Source organism: Rutilus rutilus, assembly GCF_951802725.1.
Source record: "Rutilus rutilus genome assembly, chromosome: 11".
NCBI lineage: Eukaryota > Metazoa > Chordata > Actinopteri > Cypriniformes > Leuciscidae > Rutilus > Rutilus rutilus.
In genome coordinates, this window is record NC_140216.1 from 5,315,572 (window position 1) to 5,331,902 (window position 16,331).

Consider the following 16,331-nt stretch of genomic DNA (forward strand, 5'->3'; position numbering starts at 1 on the left):
CGCGCGAGAGCCCTCAGATCACTTCTACGTGGTTGTGTACAAGAGGTAAAAAACGATATAAATACTATTCGTTTTCTCACACAAACAGCTCGTCTCGTGTCGTAGGCCATCAATGTGTACTTACAATGGGGAATTGTTTAATTTGGACTTATCTGTGCATGCTCTTTGAGGTGGTGACCATAGACCTGCATTATATGACTGACAGACAAGAACGGTTTGACCTAAGAATATCAAAATTGAAACTACTGCGGAAACAAAGACACCTACATCTTGGATGCCCTTGAGGTAAAACATACCAACATTTAATTTCAAAGTGAACTATCCCTTTAATTTACCTCTAATATGTCCGCGGCCGGTGGGCCCCCTCGTGGAATAGCGTTCCTTTTCAGGTGTACTCTAGTCGGTTTATTTGAGTCCTTGGCTCTACTAGGAAGGTGAAAGTCGTCTTCATCGAAATGCCTGCTACAGACACGGTAGCGCTTCTCCTTTAGCGTCTCGACTGGTGTAGTGATGTCAATTTGGAGAACGACAAGCCACTGTTGTAGAAGCTCCGGGTCATTGCAGCGAAACGGCAGACCATGGAAGGTCTCCGGATTGAACCATTTAGCTTTTATACCGCAGCCGGGATAGATACATGTGTTTGGCATCTTGTCCTATCACGCTGCAGTAGTCTGACTGTCTCACAACAATCCTCTGCTCAGTCACGTGTAAGTTACACAGTTGTTTCCGTCAACAAAGTTTCACGCGAGAGTATAAATACGTTATTTCTATGTTAGTGTTAAATTCACTAGCTTTTCCCTTACAGGACTTTTACGGGCTTTTCCCAAATCACGGAAGTGACTATCAGGCAAGTGTTATTTAAAGGAACACGCCACCTTTTTTTTATTATTTTTTTTTTTTTAAATAAATAGGGGTTATTCACCGTCCCCCCTACATTTAGATAGGTGGGCAAACGCATTTTTGTCTCAGTGTTACCCGTTAGCATGTCGTGAGTAAAAGTGAAAAAAGCCTTTCTCTGTAGTAAGTAACGTTATAGCCTACTACAACTCATGTGAGTCAACAGAACCAGGCTAACTCGGTGAGAGAAATATAGCTAGCCCTCAGTCATTTCATTTCACAGGGAAGGATAACAGCGATTTTTTTATTATTTTTTTCAGTCTGGTTGTTCTTAAACAGGTCGAGGTTATACTAGAGGAGGCAATTTGAACCATACTCTATACAGGTTCTCAGCATCTAACAACTGAACAAACAAAAACACAGATTCACGTAAGGAAGAGTAATAAAAGACAACTTACATGTGCACTTTGTTCTTCCTTTGCTTTGAAAATGGATGGGACGGCCGTATCCTTCAGACGTAGTACAGTCTTTCTGGGGCCATATAGCATTTTTTCAACGTAGTCCTCCGGTGCAAAATGCTCTTCGCAAACACGATACTGGTTAATTTTGTAGTGAGGTGTTGAAGTGCAGATCTCCAGAGCAGCTATCCATTGATTTCTCAGTTCCACATTAGATGGAATTCTGTGAAACATTACATTCGTGTATGTCCTTTGTTTGTTCTCACAACCTTTTGCTATGCAGGTGATTACCATGTTTGCTGTAACTTCTTAAACTCAACACAATCCAAAAGCGAAGATACTTGGTGCAGGTGACGCCGGTATGTTGACGGAAGTTGGAGGATTTCAGGTGTTGCGTGAAATCTCTGCGCCCAAGTAGCAGTGCTTCGCCTGTGCTTCCCCCCAATAGTCCCAAGTCAATATCTGCCTAGGAAATCGCCTGGTCTTAATCTGCATTGCTATTTGTACTCGTTGTGAATACGCAGGCCACAAGAAGTAATTCGTTTTTTTTTTTTTTTGGATCACTAAGTCACGACATGCTATCCGGCAACAAAGGATTCCATTCATTATGCTAAGCTAGCGGCGGCGCTGCCAGACTAAGGACAATGCATGCACTGAAATAAAAATGCGTTTGCCCACCTATCTAAATATAGGGGAGACGGTGAATAGCCTCTATTTCAAACGGTGGTGTGTTCCTTTAAATAAACTCCTGATGTACTTACAAACTTTCCAATGCCTCGTTTTATGAATACAGAACCTATTTGTACTGTACTGTAGAAGTTTAGTACCATTCTGGGCATTATTAGTGAGGTAGCCTAATTTAAGAGATACAAACTTGGATCCATTTACATCTTTGTATCTCGAACCAGTTTCTTGCTCTTATGACCTACATTTGTTATTTTGTAATGTGCACAAACAGAATATCAATGTGTACATATCTATAAATGAGACTGCAATGCTCAAATGCATTTCTGTGTAAAATGTAAGCATGTAATTTTGCTTGGGTTTTTTATTTGAAATGTCAACTTTGTGATGATACACCTTGAAAGCCAGTATGTTGAAACATTAAATGAAAGATTCAGTTTTATTGTCTTTTTTTATCCAAAGAAATACAGTGTTTGCCTATTGTACAGGATTTAATAAACCCTGGAATGGCAAGGTTGCAAAAAGAACGAAAACCCACATTCATTTTTACAATGAACAAAGGTTAGATACACCAGTCACTGTTTTTAATGCCTGTTGTACAAAGATGCTATCAATGTTATTAGTGTTTCATAATACAGACAATGGGCAGTAATCCCTTTGAAGATCACTTGTGTATAGTGTGGCACTGTATAAAATTCTGCATTGTCCTCTAAATGTAACTCATACAACCAAAAAAAAAAAAAACACTGTACAGCCTCGTAACTACTATAATATGGAAAATACAATGACAAAACACTTGCTTTCCAGTCCTTGGAAACATGATCAATAGCATTCAAGGTTTTGTCAGCTTTGTAGAATTACACAGAGCCATCTAGGAGAAACGTTTCCCCGGGACACCTCCTTCACTCTGCAGTTTTGATGTGCGCTTATGGCGTGAGTCTCAGTTCAGCATCACGGTCTGTAGTCCGTGTCACTATCTGAATCGGTCTCGGTGGGCGTTTTGTCCGTCTCCAGGTGCAGCTCTCTGACAGTAAGGATGCGTATGAGCATGCTATCCAGAATATCATCACTCAGCGAGGTGGTCGAGAACCACATGGGACTGCTGGGTACACAGGAACGCTCAGGGCTCAGGTAGAACTGGGTCGTGCATTGCCTCACACTGGGTGAGCTGGAGGAAAAATACAAGTGTATTATAGGGCGGCAATGATATTCCCTTTTTTTTTATTGCATTTACTTTTTAGAAAGTTAAAAAGAACAGCATTTATCTGAAATAAAAATATTTTGTTACATTAAACACTACCGTTCAAAAGTTTGGGCTCAGTACGAATTTTTTTTTTTTAAACAAATTAAAACTTTTATTCAGCAAGGATGCATTAAATTGATCGAAAGTGACAGTGATGACATTTGTAGTCACAAATTCAGGGCTTGACAATTTTTTTGCTCACCAGCCACTGTGGCTATGGTGGGTTTCCAAAGTTACTAGCCACTCATTTTCACTGGCCAAAATTTCGACATCGATAGCACGATAGCTTTTGAATTAGTCAAATTACGCGCAATCCCACGCCAAAATTACACCAACAATATTCATCGGGAGAAAATGAAACGAGTGAGGGGAGGAGGGTTTGTGTGTAACTCGCTGTCGGAGAGATGAGAGAGTGAGAAAGTGCTGCTAGTATCGTGTATCTATTCTGCGAAAAATGAGTGTTGGAAGCGTTTCAGATATTTCAGTATTGATATGTATAGAATTTTTATTTTTTTTGGATAACTACATTGCACTTAGTTTATTTCAGGTCCATTTTAAAAGACTACAATTGAAAAAATATATATAATAAATATAATTATAATAATATATATAAAATTCAACCCTCCAAAGTGGCTAATAGGAGTGACTGTTACATGCCACCGCTGAAATCCACCCGAGGGTGTTAATGTCAAACCCTGTGTGTGTGTGTGTGTGTGTATATATAAAGCTGTCATTTCAAATTTCAAACGAACATACCATTTTGAGATATAGAATTCGTACAGCCTGACAGGACAGCGGAGAGGATTTTCTGAATTTTCCTTTATCTCATATATAGTGTCACTGTCATCCTCCTCTTCCTTTCTTTTCTTTGCAGGGACGCCATCTACATTGAGCAAAAAACAAATGATTCCCACAACAAGAACACAAAACACACAATCAGGCTATGACGGTATGACTGACCACTGACCAGAGCTCGTGTCATCTTTGGGGGGATAGAAACGCAAACAGGCCACTTTGGTGCTGCCCTTGCTTCGAGAGCAGCGGACGATGTGGCCGAAAGAGAGGCGACGGTGCTGCTCCACTGTCTTGTAGTTGAAGAACTTGGTGAAGAAATAGAGCAGCGTGTTGAGCAGCACGCCGGGTGAAAACGCTCCCAGCTGCTTACAGTCCCACAGATACTCCTCCTCCACACGAGAATGAACGTAACCTGCACAAACACGCACAGGCGTTTGTAGCACAACGGAGAAACAAGCCAGTCTCGTGTCAGTTTCTTAAAATACTCACCAGTGGGTAAAATAGTTGGTTTCCATCCTTTGAGTAAGTTGGTCATTTCATGGCAGAATTTGGTGTAGAAGAGATCCGAGAAGATGTTCTCCATCCGATTGTTCTCAAACAGGAACTGTAAAACATAATCGACGAGAGCCAATTTAACTAAATACAACATGACTGAATGTGTTGAGTTTGTGTGATTTCTTCTCGTTTCACCTGCTGGATGCCCAAGCAGAGGTAAAAGACGCTGTCAGGGCTGTACTTCTCTCCGTTGGGTCGACGAACTTCAGAGATGAACTTGCAGAGGCCGTAGCTCAGTTCAGCCGTGCAACACTTCAACAGGTCCTCCTTTATTGTCATAGTACGCGCTGTGGAGGATGAAGGACGTGTTTGATGCTTAAATGGCATGTTGAAGATTGTGTAGCTTAACTAGTAAAGCATGATGCAAGCAATGGTTCAAATCCCTCTGAATGCATACAGTCAAAAAATATATATAACTTGTGAAACACGTTAAGCCACTTTTATGAATAATTGTTTTACATTGTGGAACTTTCTTTTGGGGATAATATGTTGGGTATAAAGCAAACTGAGACCTACAGCCAAATTTGGGAGTCTCCATGTTGGGTTGGACGTTCCTCCAGCGCACCCAGTCTCTCCAGGCATTGACTGCGTACTCATGTTGCAGTTTGGAGAGGTTTGAGAAGTTGTCTAGAGCTGGTTTGGCTGGAACCACTGCTGCACTTTTGCGGCCCTACACACACACACCAATAAAACATAATAGTCAAACATGTAATCAGTGATGGTAATAAATAAAAAATATTATAAAAGTTATAAACACTACCACAACTACAAATTTATATTTTAAAAAGTTACAAATTTCATTCAATGTATTGAATTAAAGAGTATATTTGAACATCAACTGAGTGGCACTTTATTTTATAGCCCTATTCCTCATGTACATACTACGTACTTTTTCAGTAATTATATAATAACCGAGTAATAACTAGGCACTAATCCTGAACCTATCCCTATCCTTTCTTATTCAAAACATTAGTAGGTAACACTAGGAACCAATAAGGTTCATTAGTTAACATTATTTAACTACCTTATTTAACATGAACTAAGAATGAACAATACTTCTAGCATTTATTAATCTTAGTAAATATTAATTTAAACATTTACGGATACATTATTCAAATCAAATGTTGTATTGTTAACATTAGTTAATGCACTGTGAACTAACATGAACAAATCAATGAACAGCTGGACTTAACATTAATAAATACTGTAACAAATGTATTGCTCATTGTTAGATCATGTTAGTTAATACATTAACTAATGAACCTTATTGTACCCATTAGTATAACCCGGCATTATCTCTACACTTCAAGTGCATCAAAAGAATCATGTGCAAATTAGCAGAACATCAAGGAAGGAAGGCCACAACTTCAGTTGACAAGATAAAAATAACTGACTAAGCTCCTCAGAAGGTAGGTCTGAAAAAAAACGTGTTTTAAAGCAATCACATGACAGTCTTGTTTCATAAAACTGGCTTCAGCTTGATTTTGTTTTTGACCAATTTGTCAGTCGCATGTAATTTTTACATTTAAAAATAGTATACACCTGGTTTGAGCTTATGCATCACATTAATAGTAATAGTAACAGTAATATCTAAAGAGTTCCTAACGAAAGACAAAACAAGGTTTTTAAATTTAGTCTATTAAATTTACATTTTTAGATGTTGTCTACTGCTGTTGTATCGCAACATAGCCTGTGGCATCAGCGTTTCTTGGCAAGCGCGAGGACTCATTGACCCGGTGCGTTTTTGGTCACTAGGTCATGCGAGGGAACCTCTGGGACAGTCTTAATGATGAAGCTTTGTAGGTTCACTGGCAAAGCAAAGCAAATCTGCCCCTCGCACCATCCCAGTTTGTATTGGATGCCCACTCTTTAGCGATTCGGCCGCTTCCGACTCCTCATAAAGAGGAGATCCAGTTGCACTTTTTAAAGGGAGGATGGAACTTAAAGGGATAGTTCACTTTGAAATTAATTTTTTATATGTTTTAGCTTACCTCGAGGGCATCCAAGATGTAGGTGTCTTTGTTTCCGCAGTAGTTTCAATTTTGATATTTTTAGGTCAAACCGTTCTTGTCTGTCAGTCATATAATGCAGGTCGATGGTCACTGTCTCAAAACACAAGCACAGAGTCCAAATTAAAACAATTCCCCATCGTCCAAATTAAACAATTCCCCATCGTAAGTACACATTGATGGCCTAAGACACGAAACGAGCGGTTTGTGTGAGAAAACGAACAGTATTTATATCGTTGTTATCTCTTGAACACAGCACACGTCCAAATGATCTGACGGCGTGGGCGGGTATAGATATATACATAGATTTCGCCTTGGCTACGGTTTCGTTCCAACGAACACGCCATTTGGACGTGTGCTGTGTTCAAGAGATAACGATATAAATACTGTTCGTTTTCTCACACAAACCGCTCGTTTCGTGTCTTAGGCCATCAATGTGTACTTACGATGGGGAATTGTTTAATTTGGACGATGGGGAATTGTTTTAATTTGGACTCTGTGCTTGTGTTTTGAGACAGTGACCATCGACCTGCATTATTTGACTGACAGACAAGAACGGTTTGACCTAAAAATATCAAAATTGAAACTACTGCGGAAAAAAAGACACCTACATCTTGGATACCCTTGAGGTAAGCTAAAACATACCAAAATTTTATTTCAAAGTGAACTATCCCTTTAAGATCGGGGTGGCAATGTGGCGTTGTTTGCCGACTGTCTGCGTTGCTACTCAGGGTAACACCGTCCACACTCGTACAGTCTGCCGCTGGAGTGCATGAACCGTCAATCCGAGTCCTCAACTTCCGTGTCGTCACATGTGCCTCTCTCAGCTGCAGCACAACAGCCCTATGGGCCTCCACGAGCCCCTTGTGAGTGCTTCTCAAATCCGCTAGAGCTGCCTTGGTGTCGTCATATCCCTGCTTGCAGTGACGCAACTCCCTCTTCAGCCCTGAAATCACGACGTCCCGTCTCAGTTGCGGAGTCAAGTCCCTCAACCAATTCTGTCCTTGATGTCCTGCGCTTGAGACTTGATGATTTGACAACTCCACAGATACGAATGTGCGTGAGGATGAATCAGCCTTAGCAGAGCAGCAGAAATAGGGCCGTCAATCGCGAGTGCCATTTTTTTGTGAACGCAAAAAGGGTGTTCAGTTTCTTTTTACGGAATGACAAAATGTGTTAAAAACTATGAAAATCTGCAGTAAGTAATGTTTAAGCACCCCACACTTTACGGATTTAAAGTGCCCTTATTGGCCCAGTCTGTTGTGACTGGTCTACCGCTTACAGTGTGTGTCAGAAACTAAACGGCCATTAACATTAAATAATTCAATATCTGAATATCAGCTCCAGAGGCTTTATTTGAATAGTAATATATACTAATTTATTGGAACAAGTTTTGAAAATCAATAATAAAAAAACACTTTTTTTGAAAGCGAAAATGTTTTGGACGCAACGTTGTTAGCATTCCAAAGTCTTTTAAGCAGCTGTAGTTCATCCAGATATTAATACTATGAGATAATTCGCTCAATTTTATTGCTTCTCGTTCCACGCATCCTTTGACAGCAGCAGAACAAGTGCCATATTAGGGGCTTTCAAACCAGAGGAACCTTTTCATAGTTACAAGAACCATTGGTGGAAGTACCCGGATTTTGGTGTTCGCAACGCAGGTTCTAGGAACGATTTTGTTTAACATGTCTTTATTGAGTTTTCACATTTTTAGGACAAAAACATTTCAATCCCCAACCAAACCCCAGGCAGGCATATAGAAATACAAAGTAGTAAGTTACAAAATTAGCTAGATTCTTCCTACATATAAAACTTCACACATCTAATGCATCTTCAATATTTCCACTTTTAAGAAAATTCAGAAACACCTCCCAGATGTTCGCAAATTCAGATGATTTCTTCTTTGTTATATATGTAAGCTTTTCAAGAGCCAAACAAGATGACAGGTTTCTTAGCCATAGTCCAAGAGAGGGGCAATCAGCCTTTTTCCAATATAAAGCAATAGACCGTCTGGCTTGCAGTAAACACAAATCCACCATTTTTCTCTCTTTTACAGACAAGGAACAATTTTCTGCAAATAAATTCAATACACATAACATAGGACATGTCGTGACTTGAGAAGAAGTAAATTGAGAAATGCATTGGGTCACCTCATCCCAAAATTTCTGAATCTCCTCACATTCCCAAACACAGTGAAAAAATGTTCTAGGAACGATTTTAGTTCTAGGATCTCCTTTTGAAGGAACTAATTTAGCTCCTACTTCACAGCACTCTAGGAACTACCAGTGACGTTAGTGTACGCTGATTGGCCGAATGCACGCGAAACACCAGCACCCGCCATTTTTAAGAAAGCTGTGTAAACACAGATTATAGCCTATATATGTCCTCCACAAACTAACTCTACGACCACGGAAAGGAGAAATCCAACGCAACTTTAAGGGGACCAACCAAAACATGATTATGTATTTCTGCTCAGCTAGCAACACCGGACATCAACCACACGCCATACGTTAATACCCTTTCATATACTGTCTACTTTCAATGTATAACAGCTATATCTAATACCGTATTAAGACAGGACTGTTAGACAGATCGAAAACTAATGAACACGAGTACAAAATGCTCTCAAAATATTGCAGTAGAAACAAACTGATTTATGTCACCCACCTCAGTGTGATAAGATAAATGTTATCCTGATTTGCTATAGTTAAAAGTGTTTTGGTGAAACATTGAGAATAATTCAACAGTAGTTGTTCTTACCCGTTTCTTCTGAGGGAGGCCATCACGTCCTCTTTTACGAGATTTGCGTTTGCCAGAATCTGTCGCCTCCTTTTGTGTTTGCCCTCTGAAAAGTTCAATGCTCTCTGAAACGTGAAAGGATAAAGATTAGTGCTGTCAATCGATTAATTTTTTTGTTGTTGTAATTTTTAAAATGTAACTTTCTGTAATTAAAAGGGATTGATAGCACCGAACATTAACGTTTTTAATATATTTTTATATTGTAACATATATTGTCAGTCTATAATGTCACATTTAATCTCCAAATTAATGTAGAAACAAAGTTGAATAAAGTTATCAAACCCGTCACGGTCTTCACTGCATGAATAATAAGTTAAATATAGATTAATCCTTATTAAAACTTCAAAAGTTATTCAGTCAAGAGCAGTTAGTGATTCTGTCTTTGTCTTTTGTTCTTTGAAGACTTTCATCCTCAGTAGAAGCTCTTACCGACTGGGAAATCAGCCTCCAGGTCCATCTGTGGCTCTTCTGCTGAGGTAGAGACGGGGGTCAGTGCGGCAGATCTGGACGGAGGAGGTCTTTCAGGCTCTGGGGGTTGATCCCATGTCTGAGCTGAAGACACAGAGTCCTCCTCCCAACTCAGATTGTTGGAAAGAGCTTCCAGATCAAGGTCCTCCATTATATTTTCAGCCTGATCTGAATAACAAAACAAAAGGCTAGTGAACAAAAAGAAAATGTGTGTGCATGTGTATTAATGCCTTTTTTTTTTAAATACTATTTTCTCTTTCTTTAGTGGGTGATGTTGCTATTTAAAAAAAGGTCTGCAAAGTTACAAAGCACAAAGTCACTCCAAAGGGAGTTATTCTCTATATCAGTGTGCACTGCTTCTGAACTCCCTGAAACGACTCCATTGTAGTCTTGATGGATCTTCTGAGGGAAGTCACAATATTCCTTACTTAAAAAATTCCTGGCCAAGGCATACGCAAAATAAGTGGACGAGACCTGGTTGAGTTAGTAGTGTTGATACTTGCAGTTACGATAATGAGCGTGAAATTCCCAAGACACACTCAAAGCGGTTGACCAATCACAACACACTGATCCAGCCAACCAATCAGAGCACATTGTGCTTTTCGGAAAGAGGGGCTTTATTTAAACAGGAACTAAACAGAGCGTTACTGACAGACTGGGAAGAGAGGAGCTGCAACAATGTAAAATAAGTGAAAAATAAGGTGGTTTTTGAACATTCAAGCATGAAAACCATATTAAAAACCTTCAAATTGTCCCTAATTTACCAGCAGATGTGATGCATTTCTCCCTCTCTGTATCCTCAGCCACCATCTCCGCCATCATGATGAGGTCGGCCTCCAGAGGGTCATCAGGGATCTTCTCTTTGATTTCCTGAATGGTCTTCACAATGCGCTCAGCGCTGTCCAGAGTCGTGGGGAAGAACAAGGGCACTGGAACCTGCATGAACAGACAGATACACATGATGATTCAAGTATATACTAAGGGTGTAATCAGGGGTGGGAGTCTATAGGTTGCCTTCAAATTGAATCTATGATCTGCAATTTAATTATAATAGTTTAGGTTTCAGTTTGTCTAGTTTTCACTGTTATCTTTTAGTATTTTCCCCCCTGAAGTTTGTGGTTTCAGATGTTTTTTTTAAATGAGCTAACCAGAACAACAATAATAATAAAAAAAAAAAAAAAAAAAAATTCTCAGTAGTCTAATGATATTTTAGTCATAATACTAGTGTAAGTTTATTTGACATTTTATGAGGGATGAACATTTATTTAAAGGTATAGTGGAGGATTTTCTTTTTCCGGGTGGATCATCAAGACTATTGGTCCTCCTAATTGTCAATCATTCTGGTGATATGTTTACGTAAGGCCATCGTACGTGCTTGCAAGTAAGCATGTTTGAGCGATGCCGACAGCACACGTTTAATAGGCGTTCTCTCTCGGGAGCAGGTAGAGTGTTGCGCATGTGCAAGTGGAGAGGGCGGTTCTTTTCTAAAATTCGGAAAAATCCTCCACTATACCTTTAAGTTTAGAGTGCTATGTTAGTTTTTTTTTTGCTTTATTTCAGTTAACAAAATAAATCATCATTGATTCTGGTAGCAAACATGTATAAAACCATAATAGTTTCAAAACTCAAAGAAGAAGATAAGGAAAGGGAATAACAAGGAGGATGGGAAGAGGTAGAGATACTCACCGGTAGCGGTAACCCCACAGACTTTGGAGTGTATTGGGTGTAGAGATTCATGGGAACCGGAACATAGACTGGCACCGGCACAGGAAGCACTATCACGGAAGGTCCATCTAGAAGACAACATGTGAGTGGTCAGCACATGCAATGCCCACTATAAACATGTCTGCAACAGTGCTTCCTAGTACCTGTTTGTGTGTTCATGTCGCAGACATTGGGTTTACAGGATGTGCCTTTGTTCTGACAAAAGGGTTTACAGAGTAGGGCCTTGTTCTTCAGGATTCGGGGTGCTGGAGCAGGAGTCTTTACAACGTCTGTCTGTGTGCTGGCCGTCTGGGGACAACACAGAGAACGACTGATCAGTGGTTGATCAGAGGAACGTCAGCTTTTATTTAGATTTCCTTGACATGACCAGTCACAGTCTACTGATATTGTGTAAAACTTACAGTTCCAGAACTTTTTGCAGTAGCAGCTGGAATAGAGCCTGAGGAAGCAAAAATGTAATTGTAAGAGATAACACAGAAAATAGATGACTCATTGCTTAGTTTGTAAAAAAAAAAAAAAACACACAAGGGAAAAATGTTGACATTCCATGCCATTAACATCCAATGCAAATAAGTATGTAACTGGCAATGTGTTTGGCACCAACATTACAATTCTTACAGAGATAGATAAACTGATAAGTATTTTCATGTTATAAAAAAAACCTAGACTAAAAATAGACATTTACAATACTACAAGTGAATTTATTGCAACATTACAGTTTTGAAAATGCATATTCTTTTTGAGATTGGCTAAAGGTACATTTAACAGTGTTATTAAAATATAAGAGCTATTTAAAGGTGCATTGCGCAAGAGTATGAGTTTTCGCAGAACTACGCCCCCTCTGGCGGCAAGCGAAACTGCAACCAGAGGTGTGCACGCTCACGGACCACACGCACACGCACGCTTGCACGAGCTCGAGCTGGTCATAACCCAAGGAGCATCAGCTGCACAAATCTTTTGTTTACAATCATAATGTCTTCAGAGGTAATAAAGTTTTAAATCTGCAAGTAATTTAAAATATGTGAAAGGAAAGGCAATTGAGTAAATAACACACTTATGTGTGAGGGAAAAAATGGGGGTAGTAGAAAACTTCGTTTTTTATTCCCATCTATCTCCATGTTGAACTGTGTTATGTGTTTACTGTATCCACTTATGACTATTATTATGGAAACACGTTCATGAACAATATAAGTTATTACTTTGTAAAAGCTCAAAATAGTAATCATGATACCATACCATACACAGTTGGTCAACAAAGTACACCCAAATGTCTCAAGGTAATAAACAATCAAGTGGCACTATGACGTTACCATAAAAGCCAAACAGGCTAATCCGCCGAAGATTTGCGGGGGTTTAGCCTGTTTTATTGATCAGCTAAGTAGCATATTCCAATAGCAATACATCGTAATTAAGCAGTAATTTGCTCAAAATTTGTGTCTAAGTATCTAACTTATATATCAGCATTTTATATCACAATCATTCTGAACCTGATCACTGACAATGGAAGTTAGTAAAACCTATTCCGATTGTACATTTATCTAGCTTACGCTAAAGCATTACACATTTTATGGATCGTCATTTATTGTCATTATTGGCCGTATCAGACATTAGAGAATGGGATATATCTTACCTTTTTATCAAGAAAAAAGCCAACTGAGGATCCCGTTTGAGCCCTAGAGCAGACCGGAGATCTCTCCATTTGTTGAAAGCCTTCCCTATGTTTACTCTCGTCTTACCCCGACGCCTGTCTGACTCCAATTTGGACCTTTTGGTTGCACTAGACAAAAGTTCTCTTTTTTTTATCTTACGTGGAGTTTGCGTTGGTGTTTGAAATGAACTACGGTCTCTTAGAATCCATTTTCTACGGAGAATGGCGGCGTCGGCGCATACACAAACCTGCCAGACATATGAGCGTGCCGTGAACGCGCATGACGTCACGCCCAGTCTCAGATTCCGGCCCGAATCCCTCTTATTTATTTTACTGTACAGGATTATAGAGGCAATCGCAGTGATCAGAGAAGGGATCATTCAGCCCATCAGGCAATTGTTTAAGCATGTATGGGTTAGAAAACGGGTATTTTTAACATGAAAAGTTGCGCAATGCACCTTTAATGTATTTTAAATGTAAAAATCAGGGGAATGTGCATGCACAATAAAATATCCAATTTGAATGACTTTTAATTTAAATTGCTCATTTAATCAAATAAATCAATACACTTATAATTGATTAATAAAGTAAATAAATCTCTAATGTCGACCGATAACCATTTTGGTATCGATACGCTGTGCATCCCCTCATGGTACAGGGATGATAGAGGATAGTCACCTTGCAGAGCGCTGTTTCCTAAAACACATGGCTGTCCATTGGATGCACTTGAGAGTGATATAACATTGGCGATGACCGGTGTGGCCTCTTTAGTGATCAGTGATGTGCGATTAACTGTAGCTTGAGGGGCTGGAGACGGCGCTGGGCTTGTCCCTGAGGAAACCAATCATCAAAAGATATCAAAAGAGAAGCCACAGAGGGGAAAAAAAAAAATTCCACAAATATCTACAGGTAGACATACCTTGTGTGGGCAGAGGTTTGCTTGCAGGTCTGACTGGCCCAGTGATGCCCTGCAGACTGCAAAAGAACATCAAGCATTGCAAGCTGCAGAAATGCTTAATCTCGCCCAGCCATTTCACGGTCTCTTTCATCTTCTTGGCCTGCCTGCACATGGAGCACTTTATTTCCTGTCAGAAATGTACTCACTGTTAGTTAGTTGAAAGCCACAAGTGTAATGTTGCAGTTCTAAATAATAATAATAATAATAATAATAATAATAATAATAATAATAATAAAAGAGATCAAATATTACCTTACGCATTAATAAGGTATGTTGTTGTAAGCATACGCTCCCACAGAACTCCTCCTCTACTTTATCAAAAACTTCAGTGACTAGAGTCTGAGAGGAGCCACTACAGTAGAAGCAGTTGCGACAGTGTTTCTTCCCCCAGCGCTTGACCAGGTCATGCTTATAAAGTAACTTGCATCCTGTGCAGAGATGAACAAAAAATGAATTATAACGTCACATTAACTTGGTATTAAGACATGCATGTACGGATCAAAAAGAAAACAAACGGTATGCTAATAGTATCTTAAGTTTTGCTCTTGGCACGTACCTTCGCTGCAGAAACAGCGGTCAATCTTGTTTATCCTTTTCACCTCCTTAACAACTTTATCGATCTTGCAGTACTCGCAGCGAGCCATGACGTTGTTGATCTGTTTGAACTCCTCAACACAAGAAGAACTGCAGAAAGCGTACATTTTCCTCTGAAAGGTCAGGAAAGCATGCGACCAATTAGGTTTATGGTCACTGTCGAGTAGCAATTATACAGAAACACAAACTACTGATCAGATTGTTCATTAAACACTTTACAATGCATATGTCAGCAGTCATATCAGTTTCAGCCAATAAATGAGACTCTAGATTGGGACCTAATAAATGGCCAGGATATCCATTATTGACTTTAAAATTTTAATTGTCGGTGTAACTTGAAAAAAGTCATTCCAAGAAATCATTACACCTGTAAAACCATGAACTCCAATTGTGTGAAATTTTTGGTTTATTAGTTGCAGTCTACAGTAGTGAACAGGGGTACCTTGAACTCCAGCAGTTCTGGCTTGTGGAAGAATGAGTTCAGACACTGAGAGCAGGGGATCTTGGTGACCGTCTGCACCGGACCACCGGGAGCGCTAGTCGTTGTTGATGAGCTGGACTCTGATGAAGCAGGTTTGGGAGCAACAGGTTTCGGGGTAGATGTGGCGTTTGTGGTGGAGGTTATGGAGTTTACCTGGTTGTTAGGTTTTATCTTACTGAAGGAATCCTGAACAAAGTCAAAAAGTGAAACACTGAAATATCTCTACTTCTGTGATTGACACATTTTGAATCCGAGTGATCTGTAAAAGCACTAAACTCTACCTGATATGATACTACGCAGGAAAAGGAGCAGAAGTTCTGGATGGTTCCGTCAGACATGGCTAGATGATACTGAGGAGTTAGTTTCAGCTTGCAGCTGTTGCATTCCACTGGAGCACCTGGTTTGAATGCACACAAAAAGGACATTTGAGTATACTTCCAAAAGAGAAGACCACTAAGAATGTGAATATGTGACCCTGGATCACAAAACCAGTCACAAGTCGCACGGGTATATTCGTAGCAATAGCCAACTTTTTCTTTTATGCCAAAAATCATTAGGATATTAAGTAAAGATCATGTTCCATGAAGAAATTTTGTGAATTTCCTACCGTAAATATATAAAACATTTATTTTTGTGAGTGAATGCAGCAGAATCGCGAACATAAATTGACAACTTTAAAGGCGATTTTCTCAATGTTTTGATTTTTTTGCACCCTCAGATTCCAGATTTTCAAATAGTTGGCCAAATATTGTCCTATGCAATAACAAATCATACATTTATTCAACTTTCAGATGACGTATAAAAAAATGTACCCATGTGACTGGTTTTGTGGTCCAGGGTAACATATGTGGTTGTGTTACCTGAAGAACTGACAGTCTGAACTTTATTTGCTGTAACACACGAAGCGGAGCAGAAAAGCTCTCGGATTCCGTCTGTGCTCGGACTGTCCACCATTTCTGCAACCGGGCGCATGGTACGACAAATTTTGCAGGAGACAGGCTTCAGACTCTTCTACAAAAGGAAGATCAATTTATTTAATAATGACTTTCAACAAAATAACCAACCCGTATTTAG

At 39.5% G+C, this 16,331-nt stretch overlaps 2 protein-coding genes and 1 long non-coding RNA gene across 5 annotated transcripts in view; 1 reads left to right on the forward strand and 2 right to left on the reverse strand.

Annotated features, from left to right (window-relative positions):
• Positions 1–2,283, reverse strand: part of LOC311299878 (zinc finger MYM-type protein 4-like) — a gene marked incomplete at its 5' end in the record, with an annotated part of 37,198 nt that extends 34,915 nt beyond the window's left edge. Inside the window, one exon of one of the 2 annotated variants that reach the window (XM_084423787.1) lies at positions 1,296–2,283. In XM_084423787.1, the coding sequence (XP_084279913.1) occupies positions 1,296–1,589 (294 nt within the window). Of the gene's footprint in view, positions 1–335; positions 785–1,295 lie in introns of those variants that run through there. The other variant, XM_084423784.1, reaches the window with a different exon arrangement.
• On the forward strand, positions 1–4,233 carry LOC311299881. The gene is made up of 3 exons (XR_014629207.1): positions 1–45; positions 171–285; positions 4,097–4,233. It is a non-coding gene; the product is annotated as an uncharacterized lncRNA (long non-coding RNA).
• LOC311299877 (zinc finger MYM-type protein 4-like) overlaps positions 2,400–16,331 on the reverse strand; it is a 27,055-nt gene continuing 13,123 nt past the window's right edge. For both annotated transcript variants that reach the window (XM_084423780.1, XM_084423779.1), the window contains 19 exons: positions 16,118–16,268; positions 15,539–15,654; positions 15,219–15,443; positions 14,739–14,889; positions 14,435–14,610; positions 14,144–14,309; positions 13,903–14,055; positions 11,978–12,015; positions 11,720–11,864; positions 11,538–11,644; positions 10,616–10,787; positions 9,813–10,019; positions 9,345–9,448; positions 5,089–5,242; positions 4,708–4,859; positions 4,507–4,621; positions 4,190–4,429; positions 3,979–4,105; positions 2,400–3,147 (listed from right to left, as the gene is read on the reverse strand). In XM_084423780.1, coding sequence (XP_084279906.1) covers positions 2,931–3,147; positions 3,979–4,105; positions 4,190–4,429; positions 4,507–4,621; positions 4,708–4,859; positions 5,089–5,242; positions 9,345–9,448; positions 9,813–10,019; positions 10,616–10,787; positions 11,538–11,644; positions 11,720–11,864; positions 11,978–12,015; positions 13,903–14,055; positions 14,144–14,309; positions 14,435–14,610; positions 14,739–14,889; positions 15,219–15,443; positions 15,539–15,654; positions 16,118–16,268 — 2,916 coding nt within the window. In that variant the 3' untranslated portion in view covers positions 2,400–2,930. The remainder of the gene's footprint in view (positions 3,148–3,978; positions 4,106–4,189; positions 4,430–4,506; positions 4,622–4,707; positions 4,860–5,088; positions 5,243–9,344; positions 9,449–9,812; positions 10,020–10,615; positions 10,788–11,537; positions 11,645–11,719; positions 11,865–11,977; positions 12,016–13,902; positions 14,056–14,143; positions 14,310–14,434; positions 14,611–14,738; positions 14,890–15,218; positions 15,444–15,538; positions 15,655–16,117; positions 16,269–16,331) is intronic.